Source organism: Cyprinodon variegatus, unplaced genomic scaffold (genome assembly GCF_000732505.1).
Source record: "Cyprinodon variegatus isolate N-32 unplaced genomic scaffold, C_variegatus-1.0 Scaffold379, whole genome shotgun sequence".
Taxonomy (NCBI): Eukaryota; Metazoa; Chordata; class Actinopteri; order Cyprinodontiformes; family Cyprinodontidae; genus Cyprinodon; species Cyprinodon variegatus.
This window is the reverse complement of record NW_015150832.1, coordinates 629,084-651,307: the sequence shown is the minus strand read 5'-3', so window position 1 is coordinate 651,307 and position 22,224 is coordinate 629,084. Positions and strand designations below refer to the sequence as shown.

The window sequence follows — 22,224 nt, the reverse complement described above, 5'->3', positions numbered from 1 at the left end:
AATACAAACGCCACCACGGGGACAGACACAGACAAACCACTTAGTGGAAGCATAGGTCTTTCTTTTTTTAGCTTAAAAGGCTGTACAATATAAAAATATATATATACTTTTGATTCAACAATGAAAACGTTTCAAATTGAAAGACAGGTATTAGTGCGAGGCTGTATGTGTTTACAAGGAAGGAGATCAAAATAATCTGCTTAAAGGTTATCATCTCACAGGTAGTGCAGATTATTCAGTGTAGCCTTTAAGTGGCAGATACCTGTTCTAATTTAGGAACATCACAATCTTTGCAGAGTTAGAGGGAAATTAATATTGCTCATTAGTTTTTTTTTTTTTTTTATCCCATGGTGTTAGGCAAAGAGCCCAAAGATTGAATCTGTGCCCTGTGCATTAACTGTGATGTGTAAGAGTAAATAATTAACAGTATCTTTGATGACATACAAAAACTTTTAGGTGTAATATATTGGTTATGCATCTTATGATGTAAGATCAAAGATTGAGTATAAAAATAAAAAAGGATTCAGTAATATGATACAAATAAAAAAAAATCAGTTAGGTTCATGTATACTCAGCGGTCATCTCTTTATTCCTTTACAAAGTCAGTGAAGCCTATATCCAACCATTCACATCCTATTGTCATGGGATTTCTGTCCATGTCTGCGGCGCTGGCGTAATTTTTGGGTCACATCGATGGGAGTGTGTTATCGGGTCAGCTGTGATCCAGTCCTCAGTAAGCTCCTTGGTTAAACTCTCAGGCTGCTGACCATGCATGGCCATGTGCGGACTGATCCAAACAGTTTAGACATGTAAGGGACCGGAGCTGAGGCCAGGGCCTGGGAGCATATCCACCTCTAATCTCCTTACTATCAGATCTGTACCTGATTAATACCCTTCCTTCTGAGAAGTACTCTAATAGCTTTTCGGCACTATATAAAAAAGAGTCAGCTTTATTTCCAATTGGTCCTTTAGAAAATAAGTACTCTCAATTTATCAACTTGGATTTAAATGACCTTTTTAACTTACGGATAAAAGATAAAAGCATGCAGCTGCTTGAGCTTTTCTGCACAATGACAGCTGTGTTCCTGTTTGCGTTATGCTGATGAGAGGAGGAGGTTATGGAGTTGCCGCTCAGGGACACTGTCATTTAGTCTGTTACTCTTTTGCGCTTACAGCATCGTAATGCTGTAGAGTTATGGGGGTCAAGTGCAAGATCAAGCAAAATCTGCCTGAGTTGCAAAAAAAGAGCAGGCAAACATCATGTTCTCTGTCAAAATCAGAGGAAAACTCTTGAAGGAAGCAAAATCTCTGCTGACGTGAGGTGGTGTATTCTCAATGGTGTATCCTTAATTCAACAGCCTCTTATAACCTAACACCTCGTCTATCACTATGTCTATGGGGCACAGAAGAAACATGATTATGCTTATCAATAATTCAAGAGATGTGTGTGTGTTCCTGCTCTTTGGTGCACTCATGTGTGATATGATGTCTTATTTGATTGGGCAGGTCACCAACTTTGTTTTAAATCTCCCAGTTTCTCCTTTTCCATTCAGTGTAGGGCTATTAAATGCATTATTTTAAGGTCTTGCAAAACTCTGCTCAGGGTTTATCCCTTTTATTTGACAGACACTACAAGAGGGAACAAACATATTGCTTATTTACTTTTTTTTAAAAGGGAGCAAGTCTATCTGTATGGCATCATACATTGCTAAAGGTGTTATCACAGGAAAAAATAAACATGTTATAATTACATTTTCTCCCTTCAGCCCTTTAGGTGGCGTTAAAGTGGGTATGAAGCTGCACAGAAGGGACAAGAGAGTTGCAGCTAGCACCTAGATCTATGCATTATAGTAGAAGTAAGAACTTGATTTGTGCAAATGTTACAGTAAAGTCCTGCAACACTGGACTCTGGACAAGCAGGCTTTCATGGTCATGAAAAAACTAAAACCCTGGAGTAAAACATAAACATGCTTGTGTTTAGTGCAAAGGATAATTGCAATTTAGATATTTGGCAAAACTGGTCAGCCCCAAATTACTGTAGACTTCAAAAAGTTTTAGAAAGTCATGTTGTGGGGCTGTCATCATCATATACCCTATTTGAGGGCAGGTCTATAGCACAGCTATGTTTAAAAAAAAAAGATTTAGTCTATATAAAAGTGACACTAGAATAGAGCCTTGAGGAATCCCATGTTCTCTTCTGGTGTTTAAATTTAGTTGACAAATTAGACAAAATCATACCAGCCAACAGGAAAATAACCAACCTTCTTAAGGCAGAAGAAAATTCAGACACTAAAGTGAAAATGAAGGTGGGATTAACAATGGGATTAAGCATGATTGAGGATGTTTTTTCTTTACCTGGGATGTGTTTGGCCCAGCCGATGATGACCACTAGCTCACGGTCAGCCAGGTCACAGAGCGTGGTGAGAGCCTTGATGTCACTCTCTGGCATGGTTGGGTCAGGCATGGCATAGATCTTTTCTGGCTCTGCCACCAACAGGTGAGACACTATCTTTGTGACTGAAAACAGAAGAGGGGGAAATAGGATATTGAAGACATGCAAAGGTAAGAGGAAGCGAAGCTCACTAGGCCATAAAGACGGACAGTACTAATGAACGCAAAAAAAAGATAGAATCAGAGAAATGATGGGACTTCATTTATTGAATTTTGTTGTAACTTAAGAACATCTGTGAGTGAAAATGTCTCCTCCAGCATTCAGTTTTATAATACCTGTTCAGAGACTTAACATAATTTACTTTTGGCCGGAACAATAGATGGCCTACATTTCTGACAAATGAACTCTCAACCGTCCAATCATGTGAGTAACGAGGGAACATGAGTCTGGCCTAAAATTTTGCCTCAGCTTTACCTGCAGGCTGGCCGGCTGGATGAGGGGCGACGGAGGAGGGACACAAAGGGCTAGTGATGGAGCAGTACTCACGAGGCTTTTTGGTAGGTGGGGGGAGCGTCAAGCCCAAGTAAGGGTTGTTTTCTGTGTCCAGCCTCCGCTTGTACTTCTGTCTGCCCCCTCGTACACGGTCCAGACGAACCCCTAGAAAAGAGGAGACAGAATGGGCATCAAATTAACCATGACATAGGGAATGTGGAATAAACAGGCTGAGTACAAAAGCATGCCCAACTTTGGTTTCTATTACTTTGTATTGGCCATATAAAATACAAAACAAAATACATTGAGTTTTGTAGAGAAATGGTGTAAAATTTAGTGGAGTATGAGTGTGTTTTCTAAGCAGGTGTTAAGTAGTTCTGTAAAGTGATATACTCTGGCTGAAAATTGAAAAATTATGAAAATATTTTTGTCTTCCTTGTGTCTAAGTGATACAGAAAGGACAACATGTTGGCATATGTGTGTTAAAATGCATTCCTAAGGGTGTCTGTGTGTGTTTGTACGGCTGTGTCAGAGGCCTTGCTGCCTTCCCATATGTGGTCCATGCCTGGCTGGTCTACTGTGACACAGCTGAGCCCAGAGCAGGTCTAAACATATGAATATTTAATGCAGGGTCAATGATCTCACAGACTGGCCCTCTAATTATTTAGCTTTTGGGGTGAGGCAGGCTGCATACTAATTAGCTGTCAGATACCTGCCTCTTTGCTCACATCTGTAAGCTCAGTTGTACTCTGCTTCACATCCACAAAACAAAAACCCCAAGCCGAGACTCTGAGAAAACACCCAGCCACACACATAACGTACAAGGCTCCCACTGTCATATTGCAGACAGATAACTGGGTATTGCTTTCCCATAAAAGACCCCTATTTCACCCCTCTTTCACTGGAGCAGCATGTAGGCCTTATCACCCCAAACCACACCTAGGGGGCCAGGTTACTCACTGATACTGTAAATGTCAAGCCAACCTCATCATAACATAAGTTATTTATTATCTCATTATTTGATAAGAAGGCTTCTATTCGAATGTCTTTTCTCTTCTATTAATTTTCAACATTGTTAACATATTTCATAGACGCTGTTCCTTTCTTTTGATATCCCTGAACAGGTACTTGGTTATTTAATGCAACTATATGCAAGCATTAATATCCTGGATACTCATACTTGTGTGTCATCGCTGTTGCGAAACCTAAATCTTAATCCTGTCAAGAGAGAGAATCCTTTCAATCTGTATACATAATGTAACTCCTGCAAACAAATTTAATATTAAAGGGTGGACGGGAAAAGGCTCAATGAAATGTTCGCGGTAGAGGAGGAGTTAATTTGTCAGCTTTCTGCGTCCTCTGAGTGAAGAACACCCACAGCCAGAGCACTTCGTTGATGATTTCATCACTTTATAACAGGGAGGACGGTGTCAAACCCGGACATTGTGTGGCCACTGCAAATGAGCCTAATACAATTTACCCATCAGCAAGTGCTCTTGGAGAGGATGAGTTTGGATGTGTCCCATGAACAAACAACTAGAGGTCGCTCAGTGAATGAGAGGGAAGGAGAAATATCGGATGAGCAAGACTGAAGTGATGGCCTTCATTTAGCAAAAAGGGACTCGACAGAAGGTTTATGCAAAATATCTAAATGTCTACCTCTTATCTGACATGACCAGCTCTTCTCTTGAATAAATTTGAGGTGGTATTACAAAGCATTCCAATATGCCTCTAAAGATGTCTGACATTTTATCATGTTAAAACTAAAACTTCAGTTTATTTTATTGAATGTGTCCATTCAGTAAAATGTAACCTTTTTTGTCTTTAATAACCCCATTAAATTTTCCTCCAGGATCGTCTTATACTTATGATAACCATCCTCTGATCAACCCTGACCAGCTTTTATATGCCAGCCAAGACCACAGCATGATGCTGTGGATGGAGTCCTCAGGGTTTGCGCAGTGTTGCTTTTTGTCCTGACATTGTGTTATGCATGCAGACCTTCAATGCTTATCTATACCTGCTTATCTTTGCAAGTTTGTGGGGTAGAGAGAACAGTTACACCTATCCCCAATGGTTATTTAGGGAATGGACTTGGTACATCCTTGACAGGTCAGCAGTTCGTCACATGGCAACACAGACACACAGGATAATCAACCTTGTATGCAACAACTGAGAAATAAGGGCAATTTAAAGAGACCAATTATCTGAGAGTAAGATGATGTATCTGAGGAGAACATGTAGGAACAGCCTCATGCTGGATGTCAAATGAAGGACCTTCAAGCTGCAAGGAAATCCCTCACTTCTCCAATATGCAGATTTAATTTTGGTCTTGTTAAACCAAAGAACCCTTCTTCATTAGTTGATCAATAGACTTGCTGTGTTCTATTTAACATTGGCCTTCTTATAGAGACTTGATTTCTGGATTGTAGCCCTTACCTGTCAACAAATCCCTCAACCTGGGTTGCGGCTATCTACAGCCTCTCTAGAGTCACAATACAGTAGGCCTCTTGAGGGCGACTGCTACTTAGTGCTCTCCCAGTCTGGCCTATTAGTTCATGTGTATGGTCACCATTATTTGTGAAAGCATTCAATAGAGCCCATAGCTTTAGTCATTGTCTAACTCTTGCCCTGCATTAAACGTCTCTAAAACTTTCTCCCTGTCATGTCTGCTGTGTTCCTTGGTCTTCATGATGTTGTTTGTTCTCTCAAGTTCTCTAAAAACAACTCCTAGGTCCTTCATAGAAGAGATGGATTTAGATTAAATTAATCACATTTATTTATTTTAAAAGCTTTTTTGTTGCACTAGATTTTATGTATGAGTTTCAAAGTGGAGAGATTGAATATAACTAAACCTTACATGTTTCAGCTTTTTATCTAAAAGAAAAAACCGAATCCTATTTGTGGCAATTAATAAATATTGGCAAGAAAGGATTATAATACTTTTCCAAGACACTTCAAAAATATATTTTATATTCTCATATAAATTATTTGATTCCCTAGAAACACAAATCTGATTAGGATTGTCTTTCAATTTCCTAACACTGACAACCTACTAACCTAATTACCTCAAATTCCCAACAGATGTTCATCCCTCCAAGCACGAATAAAGGAAGCTGCCATCATACACACACAAACACACACCCACACTCACAAGCAGAAGAGAAAATATCCTTTTTTTTCAACGTATAAACAAGTGTGTTCAGCCCTTTCTGTATTAGAGTGAATTTCCCTGTAGCCCAGAGATTTGTAGCCCATGGAAAATTCCTGTCATTGTCCAAAGTGATGTCACTACTTTCTACAGTTTCTCTCAGCTCTGGCTCCTGCCAGGTGACTGCGTTTGTACTCGCTGTGTTCATCTCTGCCAGCTGAGCTGTGTGGCTGTGTCAGCTGGCTATGGAGGGTGGATGGGTGCCTCTTTTAATTACAACTGTGCTGGCCATAATTAACAAATGGTGACAGGAATTAAAGCTCGGTCCTAGCCAGTCTCATTTTACTGTATACACAGAGCCAGAGATGTAGACGGGTGAGCATATTTATTTTTTTCTCAAGTTGCCAAAGATTTATTGTGAGTTTTGGGAGTTTTTTTGGGGGGGTAGTTTGTGATCAGTCTATGTTTCTCCCTCTAGAGTAATTAAGCAGTATGTGTGTCTTAAATATCTAAAGATTGTTACAAACAGCTTTTCCAAAGTCATCTTACTGTTTTATGGTCGACTACAGTGTAGTGAGGGTCGCAGCGGGGGAGCTCGGGTATCATCTCTTCAAAGAAAGCTGCTTGTGGAGGGGGCTTTTGGCCAAGGCGACTGGCATTCGCACATGGATTAACACAGGCCTCGAGTTAGGGGCCGGGCCAGCTGACCTAGGGCTCTTCTTTCTCTCCAAAAACAATAATAATCCCCCTTCAAGCACAGTCCTACAAAAGGGCCTGTCTCCACTCACTTTGTGTTGCAAGCTATGGTAGGAGGCCCTTATTTTGAGTCCCTCACCTGTTCGGAGTATCTCTCCATTGGGGAAAGTGTCAGGATGTCTGGGATGGTTGACCATGCCAAGGGGGGATTAGGTAGACCCTATTTTAGCTGGGAAAATCAGAAGGCCACATGGCAAGGCATGGTGAACCATGCCTTTCAAGGAAGCTGCTGCACTAAACTGCCGTCAGCACTATTTCAAAGGGCCACCCCTTGCCAGCTTCAAATGCTTGCAAGTGTGTCACAGCATTTTTAATCAGGAGTGGTGATGAACGGGGGGTAGCGGAAAATTGTCACACATTTCCCCCTCCTCCTCTGCTGACCCCAGAGAATGCAATAATGGCACCGTTGCCAGACACTCCATTCACTGGTTAGCTGCAGCGAAATATGAGCGAAAATCCTCATATACGGAAAATCTCAAGGAATACACATGACTTAAATCGCAACTCTGATCCCGAAGGAGAGAGATGTAAAATAGTTCAATGTAGGTTTGAAAAAGAAATTCCTTCTATCCTTTTCACTATGACATCATAGCCTTTGCAGGTTATTGTGAATAGCTAGTCTGCTGTTGCTGTTATGAAAAGACATATTCAACATCTTTCAAGTTCACCATCTTTGTTCAGAAAAGAATTGCAATCATTAAACTGTGATGCTAATTTACACAACGTAGGTAAAATAGTTCAATAAATACAGTGTAAACCCTGTGTTAACTCAGCGGATCGTCCACGCTGCATTCAAGCCTTACTGCCGCAGTTGAATGCAGCCACTCCAGTTAATTCCACGTGCCAAGCCACAGTGTCCCTGGAGCGTCCCAGAAGCATGGTCCAATGGATGCTTCTCTAAAATATGCTGTGGGTCTATTTTTCATGCTCAACGCTTCTTACTTTGGCCAATTTATAGCTGTTAATCTGTGAGAGCAGCGCGCACTGGATGTGAGGATGAGGCAATGTTCTTTTCTGCCTCTGTTATTATAAACGGTTGTGTGTACACTTTGTGATCTTGAGTCAGGTCGTACCTTATTATTTATGGGTCTGTGCGGTCCCGGACGGATTTTAAATGGGGATAACTGTGGGTAACGGGTCGGTTCTCGGTTCTGAACTCTACGAGTGTGGGCGGATAAAGTTTTGAAAAATCAGACCCATGCAGGACTCTGCTGTGGATCATATTTTACCCTAAAACATCAAAGCAACATTACCTACGGCTCAAGCACAGAGCCACCAGAGAATATTAATTTATATGGCACCATGCAGCAATGATTATTAGGATCCTACTGCACGATGACAAAATCCTTGCGTAGTCTAAAGCTCTGCTCTGATCCGCTCTAAGTGGAATCGGGTTCTGTGTTGAATCTGCGGTGCGGAAGATCCATGGTAAGGACGATCCACGGCGTTAACGCGTTTGGTGGAACCCCAGGGTAATGCTGTGTAATTTCTTTCACAATGAGCCTAGCTGTTGTGTGTAAATTTCGGTTGCGAAATTCATACCCAGCTGTACCTAGTGGGGTAACTCTCAGGGCGAAGACCTTTGGACTTATTTATAGTGCATGTAGTATAATACAGCACAGTATTTCAATCTGCGCACCTTACAAAACACCATTCAATTTATTATGTGAATATTTTATCATAATGCCAAAAAGATATTTGCATTACTGTAAACCTATGTAGGCATGATCCCGTATAGTGGACAACAAGTGCATTAGTCAGAGGAGGCGGAAGAATCTTAATGGACAACTTTTACTCATGCACTTTTGTTCTAGTTGCTTTTTGGGAAAAAAAAGCTACAGTGGTAGCAGCATTTTTTTAGGGATGTTCTCCTCAGCCGGGCCTTGGTAATGCCCAGATTTCACATCCTCTGCTCAGTTATGTAAGAGACTGCCTCCATCAATCCGTGGAAAGCAACACTAACTACCATCAAGCTCCACTCCTAGTTTTCTGAAGAGCACCGAGAGCATGTGCAAGAGGTCCAGCTGGAGTCAGGTAGAAAAATGTAGTTGTTCCATATTTGGAGAGTGAAGGAGAGAGAGTATGTCGGAGGACAGTGATGTTCAGAGAAGTCCCAGAGAATGTGGAACTGCACTCATTAATTAACACCACAACTGAGTTGCTTCATAAGGCGTAGATGTGTGGAGCAAAGCAAACACACAGGATGTGGAATCTGGGAGAATCTGGCTAGCTGCAAAGGTCTCAGTTAAACGTATAGTGGAGGATTTCACGATTTTTTGAAAAGACTCCATACCTACTTAGAAAAAAAAATGCACATGCACATCCCTGTACCCGCTCCCAAAAGGGAAACCCTATTACATGCATGCAAGTGTATGCACAAGCCTGTTTCTCCTCATGCACGCTCAGTTTAAAAGTTGCTGTTTGCATCGTTCATACAAGCTTACTTTCCAAAAGAAGATTTGGAATCTTTCCCCTATGTTAGACTCACCACCGGTAAGTAAAACTGGGGACCAGCACTTTGGATGGCCTAAACATGTCAGCAGAATGATTGACAATTAAGAGGACCACTTATTTTGAAGCACCCTGAAAAAGAACATCCTCCACTATATCTTTAAGGTGAACAAAAACCATTTAAGAAGCCATATGCTGCTTGCAAAAGAAGTGTGGCAATAAACTAACACTGCACAGCATCCAAAATACAGCTTTCCCATCTTGGAATATGTTGGAGACAGCATTATGCTGTAGAGATGCTTTTCTCTGGAACCTTGGCTAAAACTAAAACAGTTCAAACCTGGAAGAAAGCCTGCTGAAGGCTGAAAACTCCTGAGACTGGTCGTCTCCCCTACACCCTGATCGATTTCCATTGATCAAAGGAAAAAACCTGTTGCCACTGATATTAGAATCTTGCATCAATCACTTCTAATATTCTATACAGTTAAAGGAAAGTGTGGTGAAAAAGCACAGGGTTTGGGAATTTCTCGTAATCTGGATGATAATATTTTCCTTACATTTATCTTTATACACTTACGCATATAACAAAAAAGTCATTATCGCTTCAGCTAATAGAAGTGTAATATGATATATATTCTTCAAGTTACTTCACTTTAAACTTGTTTGCTAATTATAAAATGGATGAATAGTTTAATGAGTTATATTTAGATGATTCTTTCCATTGTGACACAATGTGACCTTTCTTCAGTAATTAAAGTAAGAGGCATCCTCAGTCACATGAACAGTGGCCATCTCGGCACGATGAGCCGAAGCATGGTGTTGAGCTGCTGGCTTCAGAGAGCTTACAGCGGACACAGACGGTGTGTGATTCTTTGCCTTTGGTCTCCGGTAAAGTGCTGAAACACCAAAATGGGTCTTTAGAAATAAATCTGCACATCTATTCATAAGTCATGAGAAAAAAAATTTAATAATTGCGGCTAAAAATCAATAAATCCTGAGTGGTTTTATAACTGCAGTGTTAATCTTCACTCCCACAATGACAATAGCTGCAGCTCTGTGAGGAGGACTTTGTAAAAATGGCAAGTTTTTTTTAGTCATTCTGCTAATATGCTGATTTCACAGAAGACCCAAGGCTCAGTGGAGGTGTGAATATTTGACTTTTTTTTTTTTTTACTTTGACCCTACACTGGTCATTCTTTCATAGCCATTGCCACATCATTTTGTAGTCTCTTACTCTCCAGTATGATATATTGGCATAAATTTTTTATCAGATAGTAATGCGATTATTCTGTCTTTCTGGCACTGAGGCTTTATCTGGTCATATGCAGTCCAGGAGATTCTGTTACTGCGCTGCAGATCCATACAGACTACCATGCTGGATCTGGCTGCTGCCTGAATATATATGCATCTATAAATCTTGCTGTAAGATGGCAGAAACACAGGAAGAAGAAGAAAAAAAAAGAGGAGACTATAGACTTAAGAGTTAGGCAGACAATTTAAAAAGTAAAAAATGTGTTTATCATAGCTACCAAGGTATTTGTCTGTTTCTCCCTACAGATTAAAAAGGTCATGTTTCTCGAAATGCAATTCCTGTTTTGAAAAGGTTAAAAAATGTGTTGTTATGTTGAGTCATCCAAAAACACCCAAAGATTATATTTGCATTTCATGCATATATTGATTAAGACTTGGTATTAATTGAACGAGTGCATCTTTCTTATTAAAACTAAGGCAAATTATAATTTTTGGAATGGATAAAAAAAGCAAGTAAGTATTATGGGTATTTTATTAAAACATATAAAAATGAGGCAGACATGTTAGGGACTGTACAGTTATAGTTGCAGTCAAGAGACTTACAACTGGAGTAAGTGCAAAATCAATTTTGGGCTTACAATACAACTCAAATCTAGGTAAAATGTTAAAAAATATCAAATAAACGTATTACAGAATTCAATTATTGATATAGAAAACCACACAAATGCCCAAAGTCTTGGACTTTGTAGAAGTGGTGCTAGTCATGCTTTTATATTATTATTCTATATCATTCCACAGGCTTTGGGTGATTTACGTGTACTAACAGCAGCAAAACAAACGCACATCATGCTGCTACCGCCATGATGCTTCACACGCCAAACAGATCAATATCGCACCTGCTAATTTCAGCCAATTCTGAAGTAAAGTTAGGGCATACTCTCAGTTTCATTGTCATGTCAGCAGAGTTCCTAGACATGTCTAAATTATTCTAACTAATTTTGTTTTCACCTGAGAGAGGCAATTTAGATGGAGTGAGAGAAATTTTGAGAGAGAAAGTTTGAGTATCCATAATAATATCCCGAATTATGTTGTAACCTGTTGAAGAGTACGAAACAGCATGTAGTTTCTCCCACAAATTGCTGATATATTTGTTTTTACCAAATATAAGTAAGGAGGTGTTTATATAGTTGTGTGAATTTGAAAATTCATTTAACTTATTTGCTGTATGACAGTGGTATAATAAAATGGAGTGATATAAATAATAAGCTTAAAACAAATACAAATATTGATAGTTTTTAAATTGAGATTAACTTACAGTCATTTGTACCCTATTTTCAGATATTAGATTCTTAACTTAAAGCCTGAAAACAGCAATGAAGTAGTGAGGATGGATAAAGAGGTCAGGCAGGTGAGGATGTATAATGCAGTGAAAGCAGAGGAGCCTTCCCTAAAATAGCAGCCAAGACTCGGGGTCTCAGGGGGTTTCAGCTAGTGGTGATATTTAGTGGGAGAGAAACCGTGGCCAGACAAATCCATCTGGAGCATGTTTAATTGTCACTGAATTCCCTGATGGCGTGACTTAAACAAAATCCACAGGAAGAGAGCTGAGATGTTCGGAAAACATTTAGTGGATCAATATACCAGGGAGAGCTGAGACTGTGGCGAGTGTGTGCTGAGGGACCCTCCATGAGCCTTTCCAAGTGGAATACTGTTACATTTCTGTTACTCAGGCCGCAGGAGAAACCTATTCAGCATATTTCTGTCCCCAGCTCAACTGCACATTATTTACTGCTGTGTAGGTAGAGGGAGGGCAAAGGGTTGTGTTAGACAGCGCAAGAAAAACACAGCGGGCTGATTGCTGCAGCAATCAGGGATGTAGCAGAGCAATCATCGTGAACGTGAGGGGTGCAAGGTTAGAGATGTTTGCGTACTGTAGATGTGTGTAAAATTAATAAAAAATGTTCTTACTCTTCTTACCTTCTTTGAGCATCCCCACTTTGAGGCATTTCATGAAGCGACAAGCCTGACATGATTTGCGTCTCCGTTTTGTGATCTCACATTCGTTTGTGGCGGGACAGCTGTATTCTATGTTACCTGGAAATCATAAAAAAGAGTAGGTAAGAAAAAAATAGAATATAAATAAAGAGTCCTGTAAAAGAATGGTTCAAATAAGTAGGTTTTACATGTAATTGAACTACTAATGTATCTTAAGTCACCTTTGTAGTAACAAAGTATATACAAAGACTTTAAAAGAATGAGGTTAAAATATATATAATCACAATGGTTTAATCTTTCCCCTGCCCCACCTATTAGATACCCTTATATGAACAAGTAATCAGAATCAATGGCTGACTATACTTACGTGTGCTATGTAATTGTAAATATGCCAGTTGGAATATTCAGATCAAATTCGTCAGGATCGAGAGGCAATTATAATCCAACTAAAAGGGTTGGTTTATGCTGATTGACAAACCAACTGGTCTGCATGCATGTGGATGCATTTCCACTTTGATCAAACACATGTCACAATAATCCAACTAGCATTTTTACATTTTTGGTCTGATTTGCAATTTTATTCTGATCAGATATGCCGATGTACTGTATACAGAACAATAAGATTTAGTTTTAAGGTCTGAATACATTTCGATCCGATCATAAAATGCTGTGCTTGTACATATGGCTACTCAAAAAAAACTTGCCTCAAAAAAGGTAAAACCCATTTTCCTTACATACAAAAAAGAATACTTCTCATGTTTTGGAAATATTTGAGGTTGTGGAAGAAAGGCAAAGCCATAGTCTGGAAGCGAATGCTGCTGTCTAACTGTTTTCCATCTTGCCATGTATTCTAACACGTTGGAAAAACCCATGTTATATCGGTCCTCACATGAGAATATTAACGTACATTGGTAGTAGGGCTGCCATATATTTGAAGTTTTTGTCTCACTGATTAAAGGTTCCTGGGTAGAATAATGGGTATGAATTTCGATTAAGGATTGGAATATTGTATTGAACTGTGTCAAGAGAAACATCCAGCATTAAGAGATAATAGAATAACCACAGCCTTTGCCTTTGCATTAGATTTATTAAGGTTGTGATTAGGAGGTTGATGCAATATTTGGGTAACAGTGTGCAAATGCTAAAGCAGCGGTGCACGTGTACACTACACTAGACACGGGAGAAGGAGGAGAAGCAGTAACCACAGGGTTGATCAAATATATCTGTGTGACTTGGAGAGATTGGACAGATGTCATTACTCGCTAAAATTGTAATAAAATGTTCTGTTTAAAATGAGCTGTCTGTGGTTCCTCAAAGTGCTGCTGCTATTTTTTGTTTTTTTCTGGTTAAAAAACATCTATGTTACTGCGCTATTCTATATGGCGTAGATAAGTATGATCATTAATCAACCCGTTCACCTGATCATAAGCCGACGGATCATTTCAAAACAACTACGAGAGGCAGGAAAGCACAGGAATGGACCATTTACAATGCAATTGCACAAATGACAACATGTAGAAAAAATAAAAATAAAAAGCTTTGGCCACTCTTGTCAGAATAATTTCAGGCTTGCAAGTCACAGATGTTCAAGAAGTTTGATATCAACAGCTGCCCCAACTACCCTAACTACAACATAGTGTCATGAAAGATAATAAAATGACAATAACTATCATAACTGTCTTTGGTGAAACTATAAACATTTAAAACTCTATCGTAGTGTTGTAGCTTATGGATGTGAACTTTTTGATATTGTATTTCTTTTTGTTAAAATTAATGTATTATAATATCTGTTTGAAGTTTTTATTCCAAATTTTTTATTTTATTTTACCTTTTTCACAAACTCAGTATGATACTACATCTAACAAGTTGAATTACAACAGACACTCTCACTAAAGCAAATTTGAAAATACCCAGTACCATTAAATTTTAACCCTTTAAAACTATACAGTACTGACAACACTGTCTGTTGACTGCTGTCTTCTAATACTTGAGTTACTGTATATAGAGTAGAAAAACAACAGAAAAGAAATAATAGCATCTTCTACACAATAAAAAAATATATCTAAATGTAGAAGTTGTTCAGTCTGTATATTTTAAAGTATGTGTTTAAATATTTAAATATCTATAAACAGACAAACAGATAATTACATAAATACCCTTGCATAAACAGTTACTGCTTTGGTATTTTGAAATAAAATAAAATATCAAACATGTTGTGCATATCTGGTGTAGATATTTAATTAAATAAAACATTGCTGTAAAATATTTACTCAAGGTAAGTAGCTTGGAATCTCCTACCACCACAGATCTAATGGTCAGGGGGGCTCAGGTGATTTTTTTTTTAAAGTGAGAACTGAAGGACAAGAAGAGGAGGATCTAGAGAGTATGGGTAGTGAGCAGAGAAAAGCTACAATGGTCCTTAAGGACCGTTCAGTAGATGCCGCCCAGTCTAACACTAAATTGGCCTCATTAATTCTATACATGTCCCCTCCAGGCCCCTGCATGGGCCATGTTCCCCCCACCCCTCTGCTCATGGGGGCTCTGGTACTGCCTCGGTAGCAGGCTAGAGAGCCAGACACACCACCCTGACCACTTTACATAATACTCCTGCAGACCCAAACCTGTTGTTACCACTGTTGCTATTGTTGACTATTTACATAGTGTGCAGCCAAGAGACCTTATGCATTATTCAGCTGCAGCATCTTGAGAAAGATTTTCATTGCTGTACAATAAAAGAGCCTGCTCTGCTCTAGCATTAGTAACAGAAAGGGCATGATATGTATGGGAGTAACTCGGGCTCTGCACGTCTCCCTACATTTTATTGTATTCATGGCCTTTCAATAGGGGGTTTCAGTGTAATAGTTTCTTCAAGAATAGGAATTTGAATCATCTTCATCTTGAGAGGACTTTCAGCTTTAAAGCTTTTGAAATTGAAAAGTTTCTACCCTTTGATTTTTAGATTTTTTAAATGGAGCAGCTCTTTGTTCTCCACATAAACATGTTAGGATTACATCCCAGTACCATAAGCTGCTATGATCTTCACTTTGCATTTCTGTAAGGAAACTGTGTAATATTCAACCAGCGTTCCTCCAGTAGCCCTTCAACATCCTTTGACAACTTATGCAATTATGTTAACATTATTGGACAGATCAGGAGGAGGGTCCCAAGATGTTATAAATAATTAGAAATTCCTCTTTTTATCTGGTTTAGAAATCATTATGCTAATTCCCATCATCTCGTTGGGATTGGGGTAAATAAAGGTGTGAGGGAGGCGGCTGATGAGCTCTGATTGCCTTCCCTCTGTCTGTTTTTCTCTGTTGTCATAGCAGAACACACCATAATAATCCAAATCATTTCCCATAAGGCGGGGAGACAATCAGCGCTGTCCTGAAGGGGCTTCATACTCTGGTCTTTTGTGCTTCTCCAGATACACTAACCAATCAGCAAGATCCCCTTTAATGAAATAAATATATAATTTGTATTAAAACAGGCAATAATTCAGTTTGAATCCTCATACATAGAGGTTGCAGGTTGGTTTGAGTGGCCAAAAATGTAGCTTTCTGACAGTATGCTTTTTTTTTCACCCAGTGGGAAACCAAGGCCATTTTGGTGCCACAGAAACAAAAACAAACACACTGCTGTGTCCACCTGTCCTTTCAAGCTCCTTGCTCATCTGATGTTCTGCTCAGAGGGGGCTTCTCATCTCTCACTGCAGTGCGAAGGATGGATTAACTAATTCTCCGCGTCTGTGTTTGATTTATTTTTAGATTAGAGAGTGTTTAGGTATCACTATACAAATCGTCTCGGTGAAGTCAAAACATAACCTAATATACCTTCAAATTTATCTAGACCTAAGTTACTGTTAAATAAATGTAAGATACTAACAGTGTAAGGAACTCCATTAATGCCAACACAATAAAAGCAAACATTAAACTAAGTTGTATAAAATAAGATAATGACAATACTTTTAATTTTAACTGATATGATAAAGCCAGATTAATTATGCTAATTTCTTTAGCGCATGAATTATGTTCACTTGTTACAAATCTATGCAGCTAGGATTAAATTAATATATCAACTATACAATTTGACTCTTTTAATTGGAGCCACTGAAATCCACAAGAGTGAGTTAATCTTAGACTCTAATAAAGGATGGAGAGCAAACAAAGCAGGTTAATGAAGTAACACTGTTTTAATAACTTTACAGCAAGGAGGCAGACTAATATTTTTGCAGGAATTGGCATCCTTGGGCAAGAACTTTCTATAAGCAGCTTAGATTATATTTTAGCGGTACAAGAGAAATACGAAATACAGCATTTCTTATGTTATCCACCTGCTGTCAGATGCTAGTTTTTCTGGTTGTATGATTTATAAAACATTCCAAAAAAGTTAAACAACAACCCACTGGACCTGCTTTCTAAGTTTGAAGACGTTTCACTTCCCATCCAGGAAGCTTTCTCAATTCAAAATGTCTGGAATAGTGTTGAGTTCCAGGCTTATAGAGCAGCCCAAACAAAAGCCTTGTTATGGCTTAGGTTGGCCTAATTGAGAAAGCTCTCTAGATGGGAAGCAAATCATCTTCAAACTTGGAAAACAAGTCCAATGGTTTGTTTTTTGGAATGACTATGATCTGGATGACTGAGAATTTTCACCGATGGTTTATGGGACAGTTGGGAGGCCCAGGAGATTAAATTGATTTCCTTAAACTTGAAAATCTGTATCCAATTATCTTACTTTGAAGTAAGAAACAGAGAAATAAAATAAAGGATAAAAAAGTAACAACAACATTCTAACGTACGTGTTAAACTCAAGGCCCGGAAGCTAAATCTGGCCTATCATGGCCATTTATCTGGCCCCTTAAGAGCCAAAAAGGCAAACCATGCTCTTAATTAGACAAATATGCCGTTTTAAGGTTCAACAAGTGACTAGAAATGCAAAATAAAGGGCTGTAATGGAAGTTTTACAAGTTATTTTTATACAGCTCCAACTGGCCCTTTCAAAGACTTGATGATGCAGGACTGACCAAATATAAAAAAGAGTTTTGATACATTAATGTTAAAAAAAGCCTCTGACAACTTAAAATCTATCAAATATTTGTGTGGCAGCATTTTGGGTACTCAGCCAAACCAGAAACAGAGAAACAGTGATAGAGATAAACAACTAAACACTATGAGAATGCTGCAACTGCCATTCTGACGGATGCAGCATTCTAGTCCTTGCTTGAAAGATGCTAAATGTAACACCAAGGAAAGTTCCCCCTTTAACAAATGAATCCTTTATTATGAAGCACTTTAACCCAAGAGGTCATGCCCAAGTTTATCTGTTTTCTGAGAGGTTATAGTATAGTTACCAATAACATTACAGGGTAAAGGGAAAGAAAAAAAAAGGAGTTCCCTCCTTTTTTCCCTCTTGATAAGTATCTGTCTCAATCTCTTTTATGGCTTTTCAGGACCCATGCCAGGGCACAGAGGGGGAAAGTCAGGTCTTGTAAGTAAATTACAGTAAAATGGCAGGTATTTCTCATCAAAATCTAAACTGACTTTTACAGGCTTACTGTCAAGGTCTATTACTTCACATAAAAGAGGGCCACCGAGTTCAGTTGGTTTTCAAGCAATTTTACACTTGGGTTAAAAATGGGAAGAAAACACGCTTCAATAAGGCATTTATGTTTTTGATTGGTAGAGCGCGTGAGACGGGGAGATAGGGGGGCAATAAGTGAAGCAATGAGAACAGGGATATTTCTGGGATGGATGAAGATAAAGGTTGACATTAATTTGGGCCTGGCCTTGAGTAATGCAACTATTCCTACATATAAGTTCAAGGGGCCTTTCTCTATATGAATTGGTGACAGAAGATGGATTTGCCAGCGGCTGTTGTTGAAAAGAAAGGGGCAATAGCTGAAGATGTAGCCAGGAAGAGAAGGATAACAAAGAGTTATTGCATACATTCTGGAAATCATTTAAAATATAACTGCAATACCCCCTGAAAAAACTCTTAATTTGCTAAAAGGTATATCACAAGGTGAGCGCAAGGTGATCGCGCAGCTGTCATGTAAATGCTTAACATTAACTTATCATGTTTGCCCCGAGTCTTATCCTAGAAACGTGATAAAGTCCTGCAAAAGACAGCTCCTTTGTTTTCCTCTCATTAGAGTGGGCAGCCTCGCACTCCACCCTTGACTGCCTCGTTATTCCTTTAATTAATCAGTTCTCATCAACAGCACCCTCTCATTCTTTGAAGGGCTCTAGAAAGTGTGTTTTACTGACTGGGTTTTTTCCTCCAGCAATCCTGCGTGTGTTTATTTTTATCATTTTAGAATGCTTTTACCTCCCTCCCCCTCCAAAAAGTCTCTCCGTCCTCCTGCCTCCTCTGCTTGGGACCCCTGTCTGATTATTATGCCATTAAGCCTCCCCTCCTCTCCTCTGAAGGAGCAGCAGGGTCCCTCTCCAATCTAAAGAAGTCCTGGGTTTTTTTCCCCTCCTTTCGCTGAAATTACCCGGCGACGCGTGCCTGAGTTTCTAATTGGCATGCCCATCCCTGGAGACAGCCCCCTCCCTTCCTCCTAATGAAAAGCCTCGGCCTTAATTACACTTTCCAAACGCTGATTGTTATTGACAAAACTCCTGTGGCTCGGACAAACGACGGCAGATTAGCTCCATTACAGGCAGCCCTCCAAGAAGAGAAAGAGAGGGATTTCAAATCGACAATGCAAAGTGAGGCGGAAGAAAGAGGAGCGTTCCATTTTTTTCCTCCTGGTACTCTGCTTTTAATTGTTTGGACCATTGCTCCACTTAAGACGTCTCTTTCTTTCCCCAATGCATCCTTTCTGTTCATTTGTGTTGCCGTGAGTGTACTTTTACTAAGGGGACAAAAGCTCTGTTATCTTACTTGAGAGAAAATGTTCATCTTTTGTCAATAGACGGGATTGCTGATGGCAGCATGAGTAAACAGGAGGATTTGGCCTAATGCTTTTGTTTGTCTGCAAAAGGTACATAGACTGTCTAAAGCTGATAGGGCAGCCAGGTCCAAAATCAACACCTAGCATCAAGACAGACAGACATGCTTGCCATGTAATTCCTGCAGTCATTTACTGATAAAAAATTTACAGAGAAACGTTAATGCAAGAAGTAATAGAAATCCCCATTTGGCTCATCTACCTTTTTTATTTGATTTTTCCCTTTGCATGTATTCCACTGCTAAGCCAACAGAGCTTAGTCCTGACCTGAGCAGCTGTGCCTGTTGTGCAGATTTTTTTTTCCAGGCTCAACAATATCTTTTTCCTCCTGATTAATCTAGAGCAGAGCGCACAGTTTCACAGAGGGGGGTCTTTCATTGCCTTTCTAATGAGAAGCTTCAAAACATTGTGTCTTCCAGCTAACCATATGCAAAAACACACGCAAACAAAAAGGTCAGGAGTATTAAAGTATCTTTCTCCTCCCTTTTGCATCTGGATAAAAAGCACCTCCTCTCTGTCAGTCTGACCTCTGTGGAATAATGTCAACCGATCGTTACAGACACCACAGTTTTTATTTTATAACAATTATATGTCCTGGCCATTCTCCTCCTTTGTCATTTAGTTCTTTTGCACGTTCTGATATTTAACACCTGACTCTTTAGGGTGTCTAAAGAAGTCTTCTGCACTAGGTCTCATTCCTGCTTCTATTAATGATGATTAAAAGAAACGTTCCATGATCTAATGTTTCCTATTGAGATGGATTGGGTTGGGTGTCAAACTGTAATCTTGTGTCCGGTTTAATTCCCCCTTTGCCAACAGATACACCCATTTTGTGCTCTTAGTTTATCACTAATTTCTGCTAACACAGTCATGAAATACCTAAATTTCAGGTATAACCTAACTGATTCCATTTTTATTGTTCTTCTGAGAATGTTGAGTCTCCTGACATATGATATGTTTTGACGCCTTGCCTTAAGGTATTTTGCACTGAAGACTACCACACTTCTTTGTGGTAGGTTATGGCATAAAACAGAACAATTTGATGTCAGAGAGGATCGCACAGAACCTTAGAGGGCATAATTTAAATTTTCCAAAAAGCTGGAATTGAAATGACCACAAAAGCTGCAAAGGTATGAAATATCAGGAGGGTGAAATGATGTCACCACAAATTCTGCTGTATTTACAATCAATATACACTGTTTAGAACCACTTCTCCTCAATATTAAGCAAAATAAACAAAATAGATCATATGACTTTTAATGATTAACTACATGAATATGAAATAGTTTGAAAATTACCGGGTGAGGGTGCAAAATAGTAGAGGGAATAAATGACCAAACCCTAAAATTCACCACAAAGATAAGACCAAAACATGCCCTTTACTTCATTTTATTGTCAAACTAATGTTTGTTCAAAGTTCTTTTTTTTTATATGTATGTATATTGTCTCTACTGTATTAATCTTTAGTGATTTTATTTTCATAAGCATGTTTTAGTGTTGCTCTGATACCAGATATTTCATGTATTGTGTGTTTTTGTGTCTGTTGATGTGTCAATATGGGATGATATAAGGGTAGGGGGAGAGTAGTGGAAATACCTTGTATTGTCCTTTTAAAAAAGGCTTTGCAGGCCTCACAAGAAGCCACCCCATAGTGATACCCTGAGGCTATATCTCCACAGACCAGGCACAGCCTCTTGGGGAGGGAGTTCAACATGTATTCGCATTTTATGGATGAGTCCTCCATGATGGTACTGGAGCAGTCATCGTAGCGCTTACGGCAGGAGCCGGCGCCTAGCCCGCCGGGGGTGAACATTGGTGGAGAGTCCAGGCCGTTGGAGTGGCTGTTCATGGTGCTGACATAGCCGCCGCTGGCGTCCGAGTTTCCGCTGGGACTGTGGTGGCTGACTGTGTCAATGACCGAGGAGGGACTGGATGGCTCTGTCTTGATGTAGGACCCACAGCTGGACGGTAGATGCCGTTCATCAGCGGCCATTCTATTCAGCAGCCTTTATGAAGAATGAGCCCACAGTGCAGGGGTTGATGGGAAACAAGGAAGAAAAAGGTGACAGATGATTAGCCAAAAGTCCCAGAATAATACATTTCTTTCAAAAGTGGAGTTAAAGATTAACATAAATGATAGTAGTCACTTTTATTCTGATGAACAAAGAGATTTCTTGGAAAAACATTTATTAATGCATTACTGCACAACATTTTCAGCATCTGATGTAAAAAGAAAGTTTCCTATGACATTCTTAGGCTGCAAGGAAGCAATAAAGAGCAATTCTTTTAACAGGAAGAGTGACTTGAGTAATTATTTCAACTGGTTCTTTATTATTCAACTTCAATATTCTATCTAATCAGTTTACACAAAATCTTACACATCATATTGACAATGCTCTTTAGTGTAGAAGTTATTACTGCAGGAAGAAAACTCCTGTTAGCCATTTTCATTCCCAGTGAGATATTAGAAATAAGATTAAAGAAAAATCACTGATTTGATACAATATTAAAAGGACATAAAAAATTTTACATGGTCGGATGGACCTGCCATTCATGCAGGCTGATAGAAAGCAAGAGAGGGCAAGACGTTAGCAGTGAACAGGAACACTGAATTGATTTTGCAAAGTCGCTCTGGTTTTTATGCCTCTCTCTTTCCTGGACTGTACTGGATTTTAAAACTTTTGAGGGTGGGGGGTGGTAGAGAGGGATTTTTACTGCTAGTGAAGCTGTGCTGATCACCAGTGTAAGATGTTGAATGCATCTTAATTCTTAATATGAACA

At 39.3% G+C, this 22,224-nt stretch overlaps 1 protein-coding gene across 13 annotated transcripts in view; it reads right to left on the bottom strand.

Moving 5' to 3' along the window:
* The window catches only part of LOC107092401 (steroid hormone receptor ERR2-like), a 57,707-nt gene that overhangs the window by 15,267 nt on the left and 20,216 nt on the right, over positions 1-22,224 (bottom strand). For 11 of the 13 annotated variants that reach the window (XM_015386870.1, XM_015386869.1, XM_015386866.1 and 8 more), the window contains 4 exons: positions 21,040-21,449; positions 12,462-12,587; positions 2,939-3,049; positions 2,356-2,517 (listed from right to left, as the gene is read on the bottom strand). In XM_015386870.1, coding sequence (XP_015242356.1) covers positions 2,356-2,517; positions 2,939-3,049; positions 12,462-12,587; positions 21,040-21,449 — 809 coding nt within the window. The remainder of the gene's footprint in view (positions 1-2,355; positions 2,518-2,938; positions 3,050-12,461; positions 12,588-21,039; positions 21,450-22,224) is intronic. The other 2 variants (XM_015386861.1, XM_015386862.1) reach the window with 1 other exon arrangement.